This window comes from Chelmon rostratus, chromosome 5 (assembly GCF_017976325.1).
Source record: "Chelmon rostratus isolate fCheRos1 chromosome 5, fCheRos1.pri, whole genome shotgun sequence".
NCBI classification, from domain to species: domain Eukaryota; kingdom Metazoa; phylum Chordata; class Actinopteri; order Chaetodontiformes; family Chaetodontidae; genus Chelmon; species Chelmon rostratus.
This window is the reverse complement of record NC_055662.1, coordinates 19,298,147-19,319,601: the sequence shown is the minus strand read 5'-3', so window position 1 is coordinate 19,319,601 and position 21,455 is coordinate 19,298,147. Positions and strand designations below refer to the sequence as shown.

General features: G+C 41.9%; 1 protein-coding gene across 1 annotated transcript in view; it reads left to right on the top strand.

The window, feature by feature from the left end:
• The window catches only part of frmd3 (FERM domain containing 3), a 48,121-nt gene extending 39,699 nt beyond the window's left edge, over positions 1 to 8,422 (top strand). Inside the window, exons 16-17 of the mRNA XM_041937365.1 lie at positions 6,928 to 7,165; positions 7,942 to 8,422. Coding sequence (XP_041793299.1) covers positions 6,928 to 7,165; positions 7,942 to 8,422 — 719 coding nt within the window. The remainder of the gene's footprint in view (positions 1 to 6,927; positions 7,166 to 7,941) is intronic.
• Positions 8,423 to 21,455: the final 13,033 nt, after the last annotated feature.

Below are 21,455 nucleotides of genomic sequence, written 5' to 3'. Positions count from 1 at the left end.
AATTTGAAAATGCCTTGTTTCCTACTGCAGTTCCTACTACTCTGCGATGTATGCTACTCAATAAGATATCTGAGTTATTATTTTAAAAAATATTGAACCATGCAACAATGGATTTGTTGATAATAAACCACTGATTTAAATGTTTTCGATCTCAAATGTCTGTTTGTGGCTTTGTCTGCAATCTCAGTCTAATGCATCCCCGACATTTTACCCCGAACAATCAAAAGCCCACATTACACCCACAATTACCCAGATATTGGAGTTGAGATAACCATACTTTGTCTTTGTCCTAATGGTTATCAGTGGATGTTGATTTTTTTTTTAAATGGCCACTGTCAAAAGCAGAGCAAAAAGCTCGGCATCATAAGGAGTGGAGTCTCCTCAGCTGTTCATGGTGTTGCACTCAAGTTGTTCCCACCAAAACAGACAGAAGTAGCTGTGAGGAACTGCATAAAAAAGAATGAAAAAAGAGAGAAGTTCAGATCCTTCCCACTGATATTGGCACACCTGGCTCATTACTGATGAAGTGAGAGTGCTTGGTGGTCTGTTGTTTTGGAAAGTTACAGAAATTGGCCCCCTCCCCTTCAGGAGGGGGGGATGGAGCAGCGAGTGGGCCAGTGGATGGAGATGAGAATGTAAGCAGGGTTTGAACTTCTTGCTCTCTTTTTTGGTTTGTTACACAAATGCTTTTCTGCAACACCATGAAACAGCAGGTTGCCCAAACTAGCAAATTTTGAGTGTATCCCCACCATTAAAACAGTGAAAATGCTGACTGGAGTAAGTAGGCTGCTGCAAGGACTTTGGGATAAAGTGTCCTCGAGATGGTCTAGGATCACCGTCTATATTCAGAGCACTAATTTCAGCCATTAGAGGGGAAACAGGAAGCTGACCCAAGGTCAGTGCCGACCTTGTTCTGTTTGTACAGCCTGTCCCCATCTTATCTACCAAAATCCATACACTCTCTCTCTCTCTCTCTCTCTCTCTCTCTCTCTCTCTCTCTCTCTCTCTCTCTCTCACACACACACACACACACAGTGGTCATTTTCACTCATTCATGTTTCATGGCTGTTAGACTCCATGTTCATGTCTGATATTTGAGGCTTCATCCACACTACTGCCATCACTTAACATAACATATGAGACCCTGGGAGTGATGCAACACGTATTCTCTTTACCTCCAGCAAACTTGTCTCTGTAATCAAAGCTCAGAGGGATGTATTTGGGTTTGTCTCTGTCTGTCAGTGTTGGACTGAAACAGTAATAAATGTGTCTGACATAAAGACAGAGATGAGGAAGACTTGCACAGAGGAAAAGAAAGTGATCTCCATCCCATCCTGGGTCAGGCCTGCCCCTCTGTAATCAGAGTTAGATTAGCTGCCCCTCTGCAGCCAGGACCACCTGGTTATATATAGAAACTGCAGCTTTGGGCCTGATCCTCCTCTAAAGCCCCTCCACTCTTTGTTAACATCGCTGACATTCACAGTAGGGCCCGCCATGTCTCTGTATCAGAGAGAGAGAATGTGTCTGGTGTATGTCGCTCACCATCTCTCAGTGTGTATGTATAGGCATGTGTGTGGTTGCGCACGTGTGTGTGTGTGGGGGGGGGGGGGGTGAGTTCGTACCCATCCCAGCCTCAAAGCTCAGCGGGCAGTCCGGTCAGTCGGGTTTTGGGGGTCTTACCGCAGACAGCTGGGTTCGAGGTTTGTCATCAGACTGAGGATGGAGGTTATTGAGCACAGCAGTGATGTTGGAGGCGGCCTCATGCAGGGCAGTTTGGAGTTGGGAGTTAGCGACAGATCCAGCGTAGGAGACCCCCTGAGTTGTGGGAGCCAGGGCAGGGCAGAGGGACTCGGGCTCGATATGACCACAGAGAGGCTGGAGGGTGAGGGAATGGAGGAGGGACAGGCCGGGCCTCTTGAAGTATTCCACCCGGGGGCATCCACAGAAGAGCAGGCTTCATCGATCGTAGTGGCTGAGGCCTTGAGGTGCCAGGTGAAGATAACAACACGACGGAACCTGCATCTACGTATAGCCAATCACACCGCCCGGGATGTTTACGTACGGCTGGTGGGGCATGGGGGGCGCATTGCCGAAATCAATACTGGACTTCCGAAAAATACGCTGGAACAGAGTAAGACTGTCTGACAGAGGTAGAAATGTGTGTCAGAAATAGTGCTTTTTCTGTCCTGCAGTTTCTTAAAGTGTAGTTTAAAATTCAGTAAAGTATTATTGAACAGTGCAATTGTTCAACAATCACATGAAAACTGAACTACAGGCCTTTCTATCTGTCCAGTGTGATGCAGCCTTAAACATGTATTCTACATTTAAATCAGGCGCAGTGTACCGTTCTTGCATGAGCTGGTTTAGCCCAGTAGGGTTGCCAGGTTTGTTGTGGCAACCATGTGGTGCAAACTGTAAGTGTAATCTGTCAAACATCCTGAAACTCTTAAGAGACCTCTTTAATGTATGTGTGTGAGAGTGTGTGTGTGTGAGAGAGAGTAGTATGCAGCATGCACAAACATAATGTTTGTTGAGGTAACTAAATCTAATCTAATCTAATCTTCATTAAGAAACTATTAATAGCTACAGCTACAGCTACTATATATATATATATATATATATATATATATATATATATATATATATATATATACACACACAGAGAGAGAGAGAGAGGTGACAGACAGCTTTGTGGTAAAACAACAGGCTCAGATTCAGATTTGTGTAGATTTGTGAATGGAAGGTTTGAATGTAGCATCACAGAGGAAAGAGAGCTGCTACAACACTGAATAATCATCATAAATGTCGGTTGTTATTACACTCCCAGTATTTTGTTTGAAAATGTCCTTTATATTTTAGTCGCTCTGGCGTATCTCCATCCTGCTGGAGAGTCCTCAAACCGACACTGAATCTTCATCAGGTTTAGGAGTGATGCTTTACAGCTGATCCTGTTCTTTCACTTGAAATTGTGCAGGGAGGAAAAGTATAAGAGGTTATTACATGGTAGCAAAAGCTGTAATTAAGAGGAAGAGAAGAGTCTGCAGTTACACTTAAATGACACTAAATCACATTTGAGAATTGCTGCATTGTAGATCCCATGTAACACGAGCATGGAAGCATGGAATACAGCATGTAATTAAACTTTTTAGCACTTTTCTTACTTCTAACTTGACTGTCAGGAATTTTGCCTCAGTTGCATGAGTTGACGATTGGATTCAAATTGACAAGGAGAAGAGCAGCGTAAACAGACAGTCCAGTGAATGATGTCTCCATTCCTACACACACGCACAGTTGTACAGATAAATATACTTTGGAGGTGTTCAGGTGTCAATGATGAGGTTGCGTGACAAAGATAAATAGGTCTGTCAGCACTTGCATAACAGGGGAAAACCCTGCTCTGTTTGTGCATGAGTCTGTCTTTGTGCACAGGAATCTAGCGCCTTGTAGTGTGAATCACCCATCTGAGGAGACGGTTGTATCAGAGCTATCCGGACAGAGAGTATTTCAAACAGCAACAACAAATGTTGTGAGTGATGTGTTTCCAGTAGATAGTGAGATAAGAGTATAGTTTCTCAATAATCACCTGACCCGTCCTCTATGGGTCAGGTGTGATTATTAAGAGATAAATGTGGGAAGGAAAGAAGGACTTTTTAAAAAACATTTGCTGTTACATTATGATTGGAGATAGCCGGCCATGACGTCACGTCCATGGTGCTCCACTCGCTTCTGTAGCTCAGTGCAATCAGAATTTTTTTCTTCAGTCCAAAACCGAAGTGTGTTCCTGGGGTTCAGCTCCATAATCTGCCGCAGCAGTTGCTGAAAATGAAGCCTTCGTGATTTTGAAGTTAAACGAAGTCTTTGTGAGCACATAAAAAAAATGACAGAAAAGTTTGGCAGCTGCTTGGTTTCGTCCATGTCCATCAAACTCACCAAAGCTCTCTTATGAAGTCATTTGTTCATCTTTCTAGCTCTGCTGGTTAAAAACCAGACTTGCTCATGGACTCACTTCTTCTGCTGAGCCATGACACTCAGCCAGGTCTAGTCTGGTATTTGTCGAAGGCCACTAAAAAATATTCAATATTGAATAAACAGTAATAACAGACTGTTTTTAAAAAAGCACCATCTTTCTCAGGACATATGAAGCAAACCACACAACATATTGTTGAGGCTGGATATTTAGTTATTAGCGTAGTTACGCGTTAGTGGGATTTTGAAGATCCCCTTATTTCTTGGCACAACCTGCAGGTTCTGGTTTCCCTTTGGCTCTCTGTCCATTTTCCATTCATTAGCTATACCCGCTTATCCTTGAGGGTCAGTGGGGGCTGATGCTGATCACAGCTGAGATGTGGCGAGGGGTGGGGTGCACCCTGGACAGGTCGCTTAAGGCAAGTTCGGTTAACTGGCAACTCTAATTTGCCCGTAGGTGTGAATGTGAGTGTGAACACTTGTCTGTCTCTATTTGTCAGTCCTGTGATTGGCTGGTGACCTGTCCAGAGTGCACCCCACCGCTCGCCATTGTCAGCTGGGATCGGCTCCTTGGAGTAAAATCTTCGTCTCTTTTTCTTCATTGTACAGCTTATGTAACACATCAAGCATGGGTCCATCATTTTAAGAAGGACCTGAGACCCAAGTGCGAAAATCACCTTTGATTTGTATATTTTCTACATAATAAATCTACATACAGTTTGGTTGTCCCCTGTATTTGGTGTGCAACTGTGCACTGTGAGAAGATGAATTGTGATAAATTCAGGCTAGTGCTGGCCAAGTCTGATGCATACTCAAGCCGCAGCCAGTAATGCTGAATTTTTCTATTTATTTATGATCACTTTACCGCCAGCTCTCCTCACTTCTCTGTGTTATTTTGCTCCCCTCGTTTTCTTCTGCTCCTTCTTCCCTGTATTGAAGTTATTGCCCCTTTTTCTCTGAGTTTATTCACTCATTGCCTTTTTGCTGACTCTGTTTCCATGGTAGCTGTCACCACTCGGTCCTCAGGTTTTCCACCGCCCCCCCCCCTCTCTGTCCTTCTTTAATTTCTCTCAAGTCATATTTGAATCAGTTGGCATGGTAACTGATAAGTCAATTTGGCCTTGTGTGTCCGTGGCTGATTTTTTGTCTGTTCTGATAAATGGAAAAAGATCATTGTGCGGTTTGGCTTTGTGGCAAACAAACACCTGCATTGTCAGTATGATTTCTTTGATATTTCAGCCTTTCTTTGTCAGCCATGTTCAGTGAACTCAGAGGCTACACACTCTCAGTTGTCCATCTTCTTAAAAAAAAGCATACGGCTCTATATAGTAATAGATTTAATATTATGCAATGGAACATACTGAATAGTGACAGTTTCTAGCAGTGTGTGTGTATGGATGTATGCGTCTGTGTGGGTGTGAGCGTGCATGTGTGTGTGTGTGTGTGTGTGTGTGTGTGTGTGTGTGCGTGCATGTGTGTATGAGTGTGTGTGAGATCACAAGATAGTCTGGATTAGAGAGGTGTCGACAAGCTGACTCCTATGTCACTGGACATTAACCCCCCAGCTCCTACTTAATCCATAGCAGAAAGACAGCTGGGCTTGTTTTTAACATTCACACACACACACACATACATATACACACACACACACCATCATCGTGTGCACTGAGGCATCAGTGATGTCTGAGAAACTCATCACTAAGTCAACACCTCAGAGTGAAGTGCATCCACACATGCTTTGCTTTCTCGGCTCTGTTGTCAGGCTTCGTCACATCAGCAGGAATGACCGTTACACAGCAGCATTATTTTATTTAACTTGAGCTATTAATGGAAATGAGCGTGCATGAACAGCGACAGTTCAAACAGCATCGTGACGTTCATCACACCCTGAACTACATTATGCACAGAATTAATGTCCCCTGCCAGCATCCGTAGGCCATGTGCAATGACTACACACACTTGAAGCCAAACAGATGAGAACACATTTATATATAGAGAGAGCCAACTAATGGTGTCAACTGATATTATAATTGCCCTCTCATTTTCCAGGTTGAAGCGAGGTTCGTTATTTATGGAGCAAAATTAGATTATTCATTTTTCATTTTATGTGTCAGTATGATGGCTGCTCTTTCCTTAAGAAACACAGGAACGCCATCATGTGGCTGATGTGTGAAACTGCAGAGTTAAAAAGCTACAGTTGAGTGGCCCTTTGTGACAGCTGCATGCAAAATAACTGTTTCATTCACATTGTGAGTCTGGACACTGTTGTCCCACACTGGATCACACGACAGACATTAAGGAACTTAAAGGTGTGGTTGCTCAGAACTAATAAATATAGTAATTATTTATTGAGAAATGACATTTTTTGCTTGATATTTGCAAAGTTCTTTATTAAAAAATAGCCATATATTAAAAAGTCACAGTTGAATCGACATCCGTTAACCAAAGCTGTTTAGCATCCTGTTTAAAAAGAAAGAAATGGGACGCTGTAGTAGTATTTTGCACAATGTAAGCTGCCAAATAGCAAAGTACCAACATTAGTGCCTGGTATATACATTATATTATAGTATTAGTATGTAGTGTGAAATATGGAATTCAGACTATTTTTGAAAGATTATCACTAATAGCACATAGCAGCCAAATTTGCCCTTTTTTCACATCGAAATCCAAATTTTAAATCAAAATAATCTTTTCTGCACCGACCTTTAGATTTACTTTGTTGACTAAAAATATGACATAGCACAGTATATCCAAGATATTGAAGAAATATTATGAGTAATGCATACTAATTCAGTCTGCCTCATGTCATGATAACATTTCACCATTTGTTGTCTTCTCATTAGAAACCAGGAAATCTTTTTGATAACAGGTCTACTTTCAAGTTAGTGGACATTATCTTTAAACTCAGTATATGATCTAATGTAAAACATGTTTTTCTATCTCTCTGTTTCCCTTCACCAGGTGTTGTTGCTGTGAAGGACTCGGTCCCCTTGTCTCCACTCAAACCTTCAGCAGCACCTGCAGACACAGAGCAACAAGGCACTGAAGGAGGGAACTCTGCTTTAGGCAACGACCTGCAGCCTCCCCGTGTTTCCATGGAAACCTCAAATCTCCGACCTCAGACCCCCAAGGCTGAAGATGAAGTGGAGGAAGATGACGAGGCCAGCGGCCCACTCACCATTTCTGAGCTCGTCTACAGGTCTATAGACTTTTATAACAAATTATTCAGGGTAGCTATAATGTTTATATGTTTTGTAGCCTCTTTCTACGGTGGCCCTAAGAGCTCAAATCACTGCAATATAAGAAACAAGAAAACACTACCAAATACAGAAAACACTTACCACTTTGTATACAGTATAGTAAACACTAGATGGCTCATTATTATATCAATAAAATAGATGATGGAGTAAATAAATTAAGAAATGATGACATATATTGATAATAAATTAAATACATCATTATCCACTGAAATAGAAAAAAGCATGTTTAATTATTGTTATACTCAATTTCAAGTAAAATGAATTCTGAGCACCTATTTGCATATAAACATAAATGACAAGACATTTCTGGTGCAGCTATGCAGGCAAGTTGAAGAAAAATCCACCTATTTTATACATAAGCAGTCCATGTCACAGTAGACATGTTGCATTTCAAATTCATGCCACTTCTCTGAAAGTGCTCAGCAGCCCCTCTGGAGCATGAAAGCACTCTACATGATGCTTTAATCACTAGAGATTAGTAGCGCTGTGAACAGACAACATAGGCTTAAATTGAATACATCATAAATGTGGCTTACAGCTCTTCCTGTTTATCCCCAGTAAATAACAAAATATTAGTTCTCAGTGGTAGAAAATAGTGTAATCACCCTTTGAGAAATGTTCCTTCTTCTTCTTTTCTGCCCTTGTTCATTCCTGCTTATCGTATAATCATATCTGTTTTTTAAATGTGTTTGAATGCCTTCCCTCCTCTCTCCAGCCCCTGTGCCAGCATGCTGCCCACACCAGTGGACGACAGTCAGGGCGGCGTCGACTTGCTCTTCTCCTCTCCAGTCCAGAGCCCGGCCAGGCTGCTGAGGGAGCTCCACGCCGACCCCGACATCCAGGCCCAGCTGGAGACTGAGAGGGAGCGGGACCGGGCCTACGAACGTGCCCGACTGGCTGCGAGAAGTCGAATGGGTGGAGTCTTGACCGACAGCCTACGCCTGCTGTCGTCCAATGAGAGAGTCAACGCATGTGTGCTTAGCGTGGCCCGCTTCGTTGCCGTGGTAATGGGCGTCCTGCTCGTCACTGTGCCCACACTGCTGCTACTCCTGGAGTCAGACATCGACGTGTCGTTCCTCCACGAGATCCGCCAGACGCCGGAGTTCGAGCAGTTTCACTATGAGTATTACTGCCCGCTTCGGCGCTGGATCCTGTGTAGGATCAGCATGGCCATGGAGAACCTGTGGTCAGACTGAAGAGGAGAAGAGGGAGAAGGCAAAGGTGGGAGTGAGGAGTCACAAACAGACATGCCCAAATGTCTTTCTTAACATGTAATTTCATTTTATATTCAGTCTCAACAGCGGGTGTCAGACAACCAGTCTGCCAATGGTATGAAACAATTTCACTTGTTTCAGAGACAGTCCAGTTTATGTTACGAGCAGGTGCAATGGATCACTTATCACACGATGGCTGAGAAAACTGTAGAAGGTATTACTAAAAAGAGGCCTCAGATGGAAACACTTTCCGAGTTCCCAGAATGAGGACTTCTCTTTGTTTATGTCTGATTGAATTACACTGAAACAAGTAGATGTGTTTCACCTCTTTGGCAGCATCAGTGTTGCAAAAAAAGAGATAAGATTTTAATCATAGGATCCAATCACTTGTTAAGATAGACACTTCTGGCAACGATGAACTGAACAGAAAGAGGACAAGAAATGCTCTAAGTGCTCGAGGAGGAACCTGTGGAAGAGAGATTCATGAAAATAAAATCTGAGGGAAGCCAAGGAAAGAGGAAAAGTCACAAAAAGATTCAGAGAAGAAAGAACATGGCTGGTTTTAATAGAAGTTTTAACGGTCTGTTCACTCCTGACGCTGACAAGCTGATGTAATGACTCTTTGGTAAATATCACCAACCATTCTGATCGGTTCTCGCCCTCAGAGCGGAGCGCGTGATTGGTCACAGAGGCTGTCAGTCATGGCGGAGTGGGTGGTGACAGAAGGAGAAATGGTTGATTTGTCACTGAGCGCAACAATAGCCACAGTCAGAGGTACATTATATATATTTAAAAACAGAAGAGAGATATTGATAATTAATACCAATCTTAAATAAGTTGTTTTTAGCATTTTGTACATTTTTATGTGATCCAGAACTTTCAGGAATTTTTCAGTCAGAGGATCTACTTTGATCTTATTTTGAAATTAAGAGTTTACAAAAGATTACAAAAAAAAGCAAATTTATTGAAGTTTATCGGGTTGATGGGAGAAAAATTTAAGCTATTTTTTAAGACTACCGTCTGCATTTGCTGACTCGGTAGCACCCTGGGTTTTTCCTACAGAGGCTATAGCACAAATGTTTTACACAGACCACAGATTACAACTGTTTCAGATTATGTGATGTCATTTTGGAAACAGGAGGGCGGCAGGAGAGAAACTTTAGTCCATTTGTGATGATAAAACTTGTGTGTGCTGTTGAACGTCTAAACGTCTTCTGAACTAAATGTAAGCTCACAAGTTGAGGCTGCTCGTGCATCTTTCAGTGCTTTCGAAGAGAGTTTGAGCATAGAACACATGGGGAAGAAAAGGAAGGCTGATGAGGAAACGATACTGTGGGGAATAGTGTTGTTAAACTGGGTAAAACCGTGACTTTGAACTTAGAGGTGGATCATTTACTAGTCGATGGTGTGGAGCTCTGTTTATGTTTCAGTGGGGTTTGAGGTGATGGGATCGTGCACTTGAAATGCCCACAGGAAACTCCAATTACAGTGCTGGCACGTGACACATGATAGGACAAGTGATGCGTTTAATGGTCTAAATCTGTCATACAGGTCGTTCGCTGGTTGTTGACTGAACGAACGCCGTAGGAGCACAGTTGCAGGTATTTAACTCACAGAAGCAGATCAGCATTTATATCACCAAATCAAATTAGAAATGATTGTGGCCATTTCTAAGAGGATCTGTGATACCATCGTGTTGCACATCCTGTGTTTCGCATTTAAATGACTGCAACTGTTTACACCCTTGAACAGAGTACATGACAGTATTTAATGTCATTTAATGTCAGTGACCAACAAGTTATCAGGAGTAGTGAAGTGAAGTTTAAGGAACGTGGTTCTGGTTTGAGAAGATATAAAGTTGTGTTCATGGGCACTGGCTGCTGATACGGCTGACGTTCCTAAAAAGTCTGGAGCCACTGAGTTAAAGATGAATAATGTCAAGGATAACCCCCCCAAAAAAATGATTTAAAAACATTTTTGGTCCAGAAAAGTACAATAAGAAATTAACTGGAGATGCGACCAGGAGTTAATTTGTGTTAAAATGTTAAACAGTGTCACCACGTACAGACGATGCCTGTCGGTTGTGGTGTCGTGGCTCTGAATGGAGAGGTGAGCAGACAGGTATAGCGATGAGAAATGACTTCAGATCAAATGAAAACAGGTTTCGTTTTTTTAAAAAAAGTTCTGTTCAAAATGTAGTTCGATTTGGATTAACTTCTCAGGAAAGGGCATTAGCAGTTTTAGTTCAAAAAATGAATACATGTCTTAAAAAAAATGCCAAAAAAAGAAAAAAAAAATGCATCTAATCACAACATGTAGTTTATCCATAACATTCATACATGTCTTGCTATAATGCTACTATGAATATCCAAAACACTGTATGTATTTATACCAGTACTGCAGCCAGACATAAATATGGCTGCAGGCTGTCTGTGTTGTTGTAGCCTCATTTCACTCAACTACATATGCATCCATGTCATTTTAATGAAAATATTACCCAAAAAGTCTCTGCTGTTGAGAGCCAGCAACCTCCATACTGCTTTATGGCAGAGCAGACACTGAGCTCTCACTGGCTCTTATAAACAACTGAACTAATGCTTTAAAGTTTATTTTCAGAAATCACTCTCCATACCTCTGCAGCGCACACCGCCATCAAACCCTCTCATTATGTTGCTGCCTCATATTACCAGCTGTGTTGTCATGTAACTCTGTAGACTTCATGCATTGACGAGCTTTATGCATATAGAAGATATGCAGGAACATCAGAAACACGTTTATTCGGGACAAAGCATTTATTTTCCTACTACAGTACATGCACTGGGTTTCGATGCTGAAACCAAGCGAAGGGCCAAACCGCTATGATGACGACGTTTGCATTCAACATCACAGACTCTGAGCTAAAAACAGCTTCACTGTAGGGGATGAAGCTGATCTGTATGCACTGCTAAATGATCGCCATCATCCCATGATGACCAACAGAGGGGGATATCATCATGAACCATCATCCTGTCTTCATGTGTAGCTGTATGCACATGCACCAAAATGCTCAAGCAGTACTGTAGATTTAAAGTAGAAATACTCTGTAAAGGCTCCTTGTACACAGCTGTACAGACAGTTTGTCCCCGGCTTTGGTCCTTTTTTTTTTCCCGAGCTTCATCCTCGTCTTAACCGACCCGGGGTATCTCACACTCGCCTCCTTTTGCTGACCTCTCAATGCAAATTGCATGACCTCATCTGTAAATACTGTGTTTATAGTTGTGGCTAAAAAACCCAATGTGGGTAAAGGTTTCCTTTCTTTCTTCCCTCTGTATGTCTCGTCTGTGTAAAGCGATTTAGATATAGGCTAGGCTTGGCTGTCTTGACCATCTTAGTTGAATGCATGTTCTCTGTGTTTTTACCAAGACGAGGAAGGGAGAAAGAGGTTGAGACATTAAAAGGCTTTTCTCTCAATCAACATTCGGCATTAAAGCGCTTTAGGCTCCGTTTTGACAAGACTGAAAACACACGGTTGCTAATTCTGTTAGCTTCCGTTCAGTTGATCCAAAAGCAAAACAGGATTATGTCTGATAAATTATGTCTCAGCACAAAAAGGAAAATTTCTTGATGGCCGTTTGGAAAAGATCATTTCACAGTCTCTTAAAGAGCAGCTCTAAAATATTTGACTAGTTAGCTTCATTGTGCTTTTGCTCTGTGTGTGTGTAAATCATTAAAGCCAGACGCCAGACACTAACCCCTAACCTCATTGCTAACGGAGCATGCTATTAACTGAATCGACTGATCCAGAAACATGTTGTTTAGATGTTCAGTTTTTAGGATGTTTAAAAAACACTGAACTGAGTGAATGGAAAATACCCCTCAACTCATCGCAAACAACAAAAGGTCTTTGGGCTCTGTGATAAAACAGATCTTTGGTCCCACACGGCACTGTAGCATTATATAATTTTTGTAGCTCATTTATCAGTTAAGCAGCCTTTATGAGTTTAAAAGGGACTTTCAACCCTTTGAGATTTAGCTCTTGTTTTGAGCTACTGAACTTGAGTTCCTGTGTTTTACAAGCAGCATATAGGTGGACTGAGAGTACAACTTTTGTTTCCTGTACTTAGATAAAAACTGTGACACAAACACCATCGAGATCACACACCAGTTGATGTCATATCTGAGGTATTACTTCATACAAATCCAGAAGCTCCTGACATGAGTCAAGTATTTACAAACCTTAAATTTAATTAGCTGCCTTTAGGTATCAGTAAAACTAACAGACAGACGGCCGGATTTCAAAACTGTTTAAACCGAATACACAAATACTGCTTTTAATTAATTTATTTAAGATTTTAAATATTTGAACTCAGGTCTACTATATGCAAAACTATTGGACATCACGTGGTATAAGAGAAAAATCAGCTGTTGTTCAGTACATTATTTCAGTGTTGTGCGGGCATGTACAGTAGCAGATTCTCTTGCACGGTCACTTTGTTGTTTTTGATTGTTAGTCAAACTGATTGTTTTTGTTGTTTTATTGGTTAGTCAGATTATTTATTTTTTTTGTCATTTGGTCCTTTTTAATAAGAAACTCTGGGAGATTTAATTTCAGAAGAATGAGAAAAAAGAAAAAAAAATCCCTAAGTAATGACCCCCCCCCTCTTCTGGGACAACCAAGCCTTATGAACTTTGTGAAGTGAAAATTTTGAATGTTTGTATGTTATAAAAGAAAACATGGATTGTTTTATATGTTAATACTGCCACAATAAAGCTCCCTAATGAATATATATTGAAATACAGAGCCTAATGTGTGGATTATTTACATGACTTTTACAGAATCCAAAAATCTCAATCTCTTAAGTGTACGTCCCTTTTCTGTTTCTCAGAAGTCATCCAGTCGGTGCACGTTGAAATATGAAGATTCAAGAAACTTTCTCAAAGCTTTGTCTCCCTCATGTGCTGTAAATGTGAGATTGCACTTCCTGGCATCATCTCCATGGTGATGTTTGTGTGAGCAACAAAAGATTTCTGGGATACAAGCAGTGTTCAGTCCTTTGCTGATGATCGTAGACAAGACTTTATTCTCTGCTGGATGAGAAAATATAGTCTCCAGTTTCAAACAGAAAACTTCTTCAGCCAAAGATCTCAAGTAAGATAGAAGAAGGATTGTACTGAACTAAATAAAAGAGAGGAAATCTTTGGGGTAAGAATCGCTTCTCAATCATAGAGAGAGTAATTACATAAGCAGGAAGAGGTGATGGATGTTTTACATAATGATTATTTTTGTGCAACACATCAGATGTAAATGGCTGTTTTGCTTCATCTGTTTTAACAGGAACAACCAACTATCTCAAACCAACAAAACAATGCATGCGCGTGACGTCGTGAGGAGAAGGAAAATAACCCTGATGCACAATTCATTAAATGAAGGCAATGTGTGAGAATGGATAAATCCAAAAAAGACGTGCCGCAGATAACATTTCAAGCAGCAAATCCAGCTATGGCGACACATCCTATCACTGTGTCTGAGCTCCTGGAGGACTCTGGGAATTGTAGGCAGATCCTCAAGCAGGAGCTGAGCCTTCATCCCCTCAGTGCTTGTCTCCTCAGTGAGCAGCAGAAGCTGAGACATGTGTTGGACTGGGCTCACAGATTCCTCAGCACTGATTCAAAGGTTAGCCACGAATTCTGCAGAGCTGACAGCTTGATTTTAGCTAATGCAGATCAGATCTCCTCTGCTGTAGGTGGTAATGAGGTATTTGGAGGAGGAGGAGGAGGAGGAGGAAGTATACAGGTTTGGCAGCTTGAACCTTCAAATTATGAGAACGGCGACTCAAATAAGAAGCTCTGTGCATATAAACCCTCTTTCTCAGATGATCCCTGCATCCCATCTTCCTTTGCCCCAGGGAGAGATCAGATAACTTGGCCTGAGTACAGACAAACTCCTAAAAACATGAAAATTATGAAGCTGCGAGATGCCACCGACAAACAAACTCCCAGCCAAGACAGCACCTGCAGAAGAAGCAAATTATCAGACAGAAACACGAATCAAACACTTGAATCAGACGGTGCAGCAAGCTCAATCAAGGAATCCACATCATGCTGGAGCAGTGCCCGTCACCAGAGGAGCATGGTGTGTGGCACTGCAGGTAACTTGAAACTGACTTATGAAACAACAGGAGCTCAATCAGAAAAGGACACATCAGGACGTCAGATGGAGCTGAGCAAAGTAAAGGCTGATGGGGAGGTGGGAACAAAGAAGGAAGTTATGAGGATGGGCGAAAGGAAGGGGAGGCTAGATGAAGATCAAGACACTGGCTCTGCTTTTTCAGCCTATGCCAAGAATTCCATAAGCAGCAGAGAGCCTGAGAAGACACGGGAACAGACAGAAGAGACGGCTCCTGCTTTGAGTGTATACGAGCATTACCAGCTTTGTGTGGATCGACTGCATCACCTCAGGGGAAGACAAAGCCGACATATCGAACCAGGATGCTTCATAGAGTCGCCTGTAAAAGAGGGGAAGACGTCTCAAGAAATGGCAGCGCCTCCTGCGTCTGGCTTTGAATTGAACTCTCCCACAATAAATCCTGAGATTGAAAAACGTCTTAACAAAAGGGTCACACCTGCAGAGATCACAAAGGAGAGGCGTCCAGACATCATTCATAAAATCCATGGCGGATCGAAATACAATAGAAATAGGGCAACACTTGTGGAGCAGAGCCAGACCAAACATTGTGACAATTTGACTGTGAAGGAAACACCTGCAGACATTTGTGCTGACAGCAGACCTGTTTGTCAGAGAAACATTACCAGCAACACACATCTGGACCTTGATAGAACCAAACATGGAGGATTTATAAAGGGAACTGCAGGAGGCATAACCTCAACTCATTATGTTCCTGCTGTGGAGGAGACAGCTGCACTTGGCCCTCAACCAGGTATTCAATGCCATCCATGAAGACTGATGAATATTGTCCCACCCATTACCGCCCATTACTGCCTGGAGCTGTGGTTACCAAGCTGGGTTTGAGGTCCCCTTAAAGGGATCGCAAAATAAACCTGATCTACAGGACAGGAGAGAAGACAAAACACACTTTTGGTAAAGCATGAATATACCGTATGCATCTGTCTGTCTGTGTCTGTCTGTGTTCAGGTTTGAGGATCAGATGTCATCCAGGCGTAAAGGGTCGTCGGATTCGTGTCAAAGGTCAAAAGAAAAAATCTGGTGGTCGTGGTGCCTCAGTGAGACTCAGTGAAAAGCCACGTGTGGTGCTCTCTTCTCAAACCAGAAAAGAAATATTGCAAAGGTAACGGCTAAAGCGGCGTAAGCATGCACAGACAGAAGTTACTGTACTTCCGGACAGCAAAATAAACCAGATTATCTTTCTGAATTCATCTTATTAGATACCTCCTCACCCACCCTCACACCGCTTAGAAACACTCACATTTTTATTTGTGAATATCCTTGAAATCATGAATCTAGAATTTGAAAAAACAGCAGCATAGCTTAGAAACACATGACACCGTGTACCATCAGGACAGTGAGTGTGCACTTCCTTATAAACAAAATTATTATCTAATTTAAAAATATCAAATTAGCTCTGCAAATAGCATCTGATTAAATGTTTTTTAAATGCATCGTCTTTGCTGCTGAAGCTGAACCTGCCCCCTGTGTCTCCTGCAGACCTCAGTCATCAGGAGTAATCAAACACTTCAGAAGCAACACACCAGAGCACAAAGTGAAACCAACCTCAGCCTGTAAAGATACAACCAAGTGTGTGCAACCTACAGCGACACACACACACCTTCATGATGACCCGGCATCATTGACCGCAGGTGAGTTCAACTCTGAACTTCACAGACAAACACATCAGGAAACGTTCAAAACACTAATAAATCAAGGAAGAAGTCAGCAACAAGTCATATGAATGGCTAAATTTATCTATTTAATGGGCTCTGCGGTGCCACATAACACAGCTCTGCTTCTGTTCCTTGTGAGGAAACTTTGAAATTAATTTCACATTTTGTCTGACAGCATTCAAGCAGCAAGTCATACGATAAAAGGGATTTTCATTCGAGTTGAAAAAGAGTTTTTGTGAGTGTGCTTGTATTAACTGTCCTCTCGGGACAAAAATTTGTTGCAACAGTCTCATTATGCAGACTTGACGGGGACACAGATCAATTCTGCAGGAGGTTTATATTCATTTTAAGGTTAAGACTTCTTTAGTAAAATCATGCGACACTTAAAGGTTAACAGTTTAATGTTTTATTTCTTCCCATTCAAGTCCTAAGGATGATTACTTTTAGAGACTATTTACAAGAATATAAATGTATAACTGTGTTTGCCCCAACAGATCAATGTGAAGAAACTGACTGCAAACACAGTGTAAGAATTCTTTCTTTCTGCTCTTTGTTCATGATATTATATGCAACATGACCATGTTTATCAGATGCTTTAAAAGCCCCTGACTCTACTTTTATTTTTTTTTTAAACAAATTAGTTTATTGACGTTTCCAGCTTTTACAAATTTAAATACATTTACAGAATCTTTTTTTAAAAAAGCTCTAGATTCTTTTGTTTCATATCTCTGACTCTACTTTTAAAGAAGACAATTACTTAGCTGCTCTGTGTGAGAGATTTATAGTAATTTCTTATCTAAACTGTGACTGTGGGCGTGTTGTTGTTATTCCACCTCTCAGCCAGCAGGTGGCACTGTCTGCGACCGCTGGTTGCATCTGCCTGATGAGGTGTGGCTGTCCATCTTGTCTCTGCTGCCTCACAGTGATCTGTGCAGAGTGACGCAGGTCTGCAGCCGCCTGCACACACTGGCCACCGATCACACACTCTGTGAGTCTGCGCTGTTCACACTTTAGCTGCAGTTAGTGTGAAGCAGCCTTCTTGCTGTGAGGTGGAAGAAGGAAGTGAATGAGGTTCATTTAGCATAGCATCCTTCACGGAGAAAGGCCAAAAAGTGCTTTACAGAGTCCTCCTTATGCATAAAAATGGCCCCTGTCAGCGTTTAAAGCTTCTGAAGCTACCCCAGCTTCAATTGCAGCTGCGATGCCATTAAATACCAGGATGAGAGGCTAGTGCCCCACACACCACTGCCCCCCCACAAAAGTTATTCCCCTTTTTCCAGTGTGAGGGCCATGACATCGAACATGACGAGCCTGCAGCTCCGAGTGGAGCTGGGACGTGGTCACTCATGTGTTGTTCCACAGGTTGCTGCAGACAGAGGAACTGGAAATTCATCACAAATTGCAGGATATTCTGCAGAATTTCCTGCAACTGAATCAGGCTTTCACCATCTGCCGTGCACAGGCATCTGCATTTGTCGAACAGCCAATAGGAACACCCTCTCTGAAATGACCTGTGATTGGCCAGATTCTCCAGTCATGGGCTAGATTGTGTACAGCCTGAAAACAGCGAAGAGGAGGTGCAGAAGTCTAGTTTTGTCTCAGACCACTTGAATTACAGCATGCTGAAAGGTTGTTGTGGAATTTTTGTCCGATGATGCACAAAATGAACTCCCCAGCTCAGCTTTAATGTGTTTAATGTTGCAATTTACTGCTCTAGATGTTTATGGTTGAACTGACTTTAACTGCTTTATATAGTATTGAGTAGTTTAACCTATATCAGTGCATCACATTCTATGAGATCATCATATATATAATAAGATTTGTGTTTATCTTTGTCACAATGCTTTTTCTAAATAGTCAAAGCTTTTAATGAAGAAACACTTAATCTCTCAGTTTATCGATACAAAGTGCTTGAGTAAATGTACTTAGTTACATTCCACCGCTGTTAATGACACAGCTGAGTGGGATGTCCTCACCTTTTCCATGTGGGAATTCAAAACTGTGCCGCAGCACATGCCGTGTTCTCATGATGTAAGTGCTTCCAGCGGTGTACTGTACCGCTCCCTGGACAAACATACAGTAAGATAACCTAGACCTGCAGCATCACATGCTCTCATACCACCACGAATCACCAAAACAGGCTCATGTACTGAACAGCAAACCTTTCTCCTTCTGAAGGGAAAGATTTGCGGGTTGAGAACCGCAGCCTGACCGAGCGATGGCTACTCTGTGTGAGCAGACGTCGTCCTCGCTGTCTGTGGCTACACAGCTGCAGCGGCCTCGCTCTCACCTCCTGCTGGCTCGAGGTGTTTTTCACTCTGTGCAGAGAAACTCTGGAGGTAAAACAGCAACTCAGAGGTTTCTTTACTGATCGCTCAGAGCAGGCGAGGTGGAGCGGAGGGCAGCTAGAGAAAAGCTGTGAGGAGGGGCTGTTTGGCCTTCAGGATGGCCCTCAACTTCTAGGATTAGTCAATAAGTCACTGTGCTGTCTCTGTGTTATATAAAATAACAAAAAAAATACAAAACATATTCAGAGTGAATCTTCTGTCACGTTTCTTTTCTATTGACACTGTGATTTATTGACCCCACATCCTGACTCCATCTGCCTGCTGTCAGTGTAAACAATACATGCGAAAGTACGGGACATTAAGTGTTGCTGGAGCACCACTGCTACATCCTTTTACTCTGTGAAAGATAACCATATTACGACCGCTGATTGGACCGTATTATATTGAAACAAATGTGCAAGATTTTTTGTTGTCACATTTTGAAATTTCTCTCTTATGCAACAGGTTTAAGATACATTTTAAGAGAGCGAGTTGATTAAAGTAATTTTGCGTATTTTGCTGGGCTGTTCACATTACTGTAATGGCCTAGTTCATTAGCAATCACAAGGAATCACATGTTAAAGATGATCTCATTCACCTCTGTGACTGTTTATTTATCCGTCAGTGTCACATGCAGACTCACTCAATTGCTCTCTGTTCCGTCGTTCGCTGGGTGGACGGCCCATATAATATTTTTTCCTTACAGGAACTCAAGGTCACAAGTTGCACTGGACCTGGTCTCCACGGCGACCAGATGCTGCCTCTGGTCGGTCAGCTGTGTGATCATGTGACCAGTGTGGATGTGAGCTGGAGTGGAGCCACAGACGCAGGAGTTAGAGCTCTGAGCGACTGCCACACAGGGTACATGAAGACACGCACACACACACACAAACACACGCACACACACACACAAAGTGATATATGTGTGAAATAATTGAATATGTTTGGGTCAAACTTCATATTACAGCACATTAGCATGGATATTAGAAGCATGTTGGCTCTTGATTAGCCATTATAAAGCAAAAATAATGCCTTATTCTGGGGATTAGGGTTATTAAGGACTAGGGTTAGGTTATTAAGATCATAATTCATGTACGAGAACCTCCTTACTATCAATAAAGAGTAAGTAGGAGGTTATTGAGGGAAAACTCTTAATGGCCTAGTAGTTGTAGAATATGGTCATGCAGAAAAGGGCTTTCATAAGTGCTTTATAATGACTAATAAAGAGCCAATATACTACTAATATACATGCTAATAAGCTGCTAGTTAATGGTGAATATGTGTATCTTAATATTAAGTGTACTCCATGTTTAGGTGGTCTGTTGTGCGCTCAGGTGATTCTGTTATGTCCTCAGCTAAACCAGCCCTCTAAAAACTCATTGAATTATTTGAAACACACACTGTTTTCAATCATCAGCAACAACACGTTTGAGTTTTCTCTTTTTAGAAGTCAGTGTTTTACCTTTACAAATCCTGCAGTTTGCATCTGAAATCTGTTGTCCTGAACGGCTGTCGTGTCACTGATGACCCACTGATGAAACTCGTCAAGAGACACAAGGACAGGTCAGTGAAAGTGTGTCTGTATTCATTTGTGTGCTGTTAAAATGCAAAGGCTCTATGGCGTGTGTGATGAGTGTGTGCGCATGTAAAGATGCAGCAGACAAAGCAAATGAATCGTCTTCAGGAATGTATTTATGCACACGGACGCCTCTGTGTGACTGCTGTCCCTTTAACACCAAGTTGTTTGATGTGACTGATAAGATGGAATCATGTTGCATCTATATTTAGTGGTCAGGTGTATTTTTTTTTTTGCCAGATTCAAACCTAATTCACAACTATGCCTTCAAAATCCAAATTTGACACCTGATGACTTGTGTTTGTGCCCCTTTCGACGATGATGATTTCCGCGTCCAACACTGTAACTTCACATTATGTGGTACATAATTATTACATGATTGTCTTAACATTAACATCATGTAATTCACTACACTGAGGACGTTTGGTTGTGTGGCTGTGTTTGTTCATCACCTGGCCAGAAGGTGTCTTGACGTGGACTCGTTTTCTTTTGTTTCTGTTTGTGTGAGTGTTTTTTCCCATCAGTCTGTGCAGGTTGGAGGTGTTTGGCTGTCAGTATCTCACGCCATCCTGTCTACAGACAGTCTATGAGGTACTTTAAATAGAAAAGTATTCAAATAAGTCTATTTTTAAACTGGTAGCACCACATATCTTGTGTAAAATTTGTCTCAAACAAGACTTCCAGTACAGAGCCTCTGTAGTCTGTCTGAAGCTGTGTCCTGTGTATGTAGCACAACATAACATCTGCGTGAACAGTATGTGCAGCTTTTCAGTTTCTGTGTTAGATGTGTCCTGGCCTCCAGCATCTCAACATCGGACAGGTGCCAAAAGTCAGCGCACACAGTCTCACAGTGATGACGTCTCAGCTCAAACGTCTCATTTCCCTCAATCTCACTGGACTTCAGATGGTGATTTTCAAACTTTGCGACTCAAAGTTACAGAAGTGTTGAATCCTTCTTGAAGATTAAGAAATTCTACAGTATGCAGGCTTTCCTGAAGATTTAAATGTCCTCTCTGTTTCTGTTCTGTTGCTGTTACAGGTTACTGATGCCACAGTGGACGCTTTGCTTCAGAACTGTGTCGAACTTCAGAGTCTGACCTTCAGTTCCTGTCCTGGAGTCACTGACCTGACACTGCACAGCATCGGCAAACACACACCTTTGATCAGGTATGCACACACACACACACACACACAGACACACACACACACACACACATGCAGATGTGTTGCCATCTCGTTACATAGACTTACATTCAATTCCTGGAGACTTACC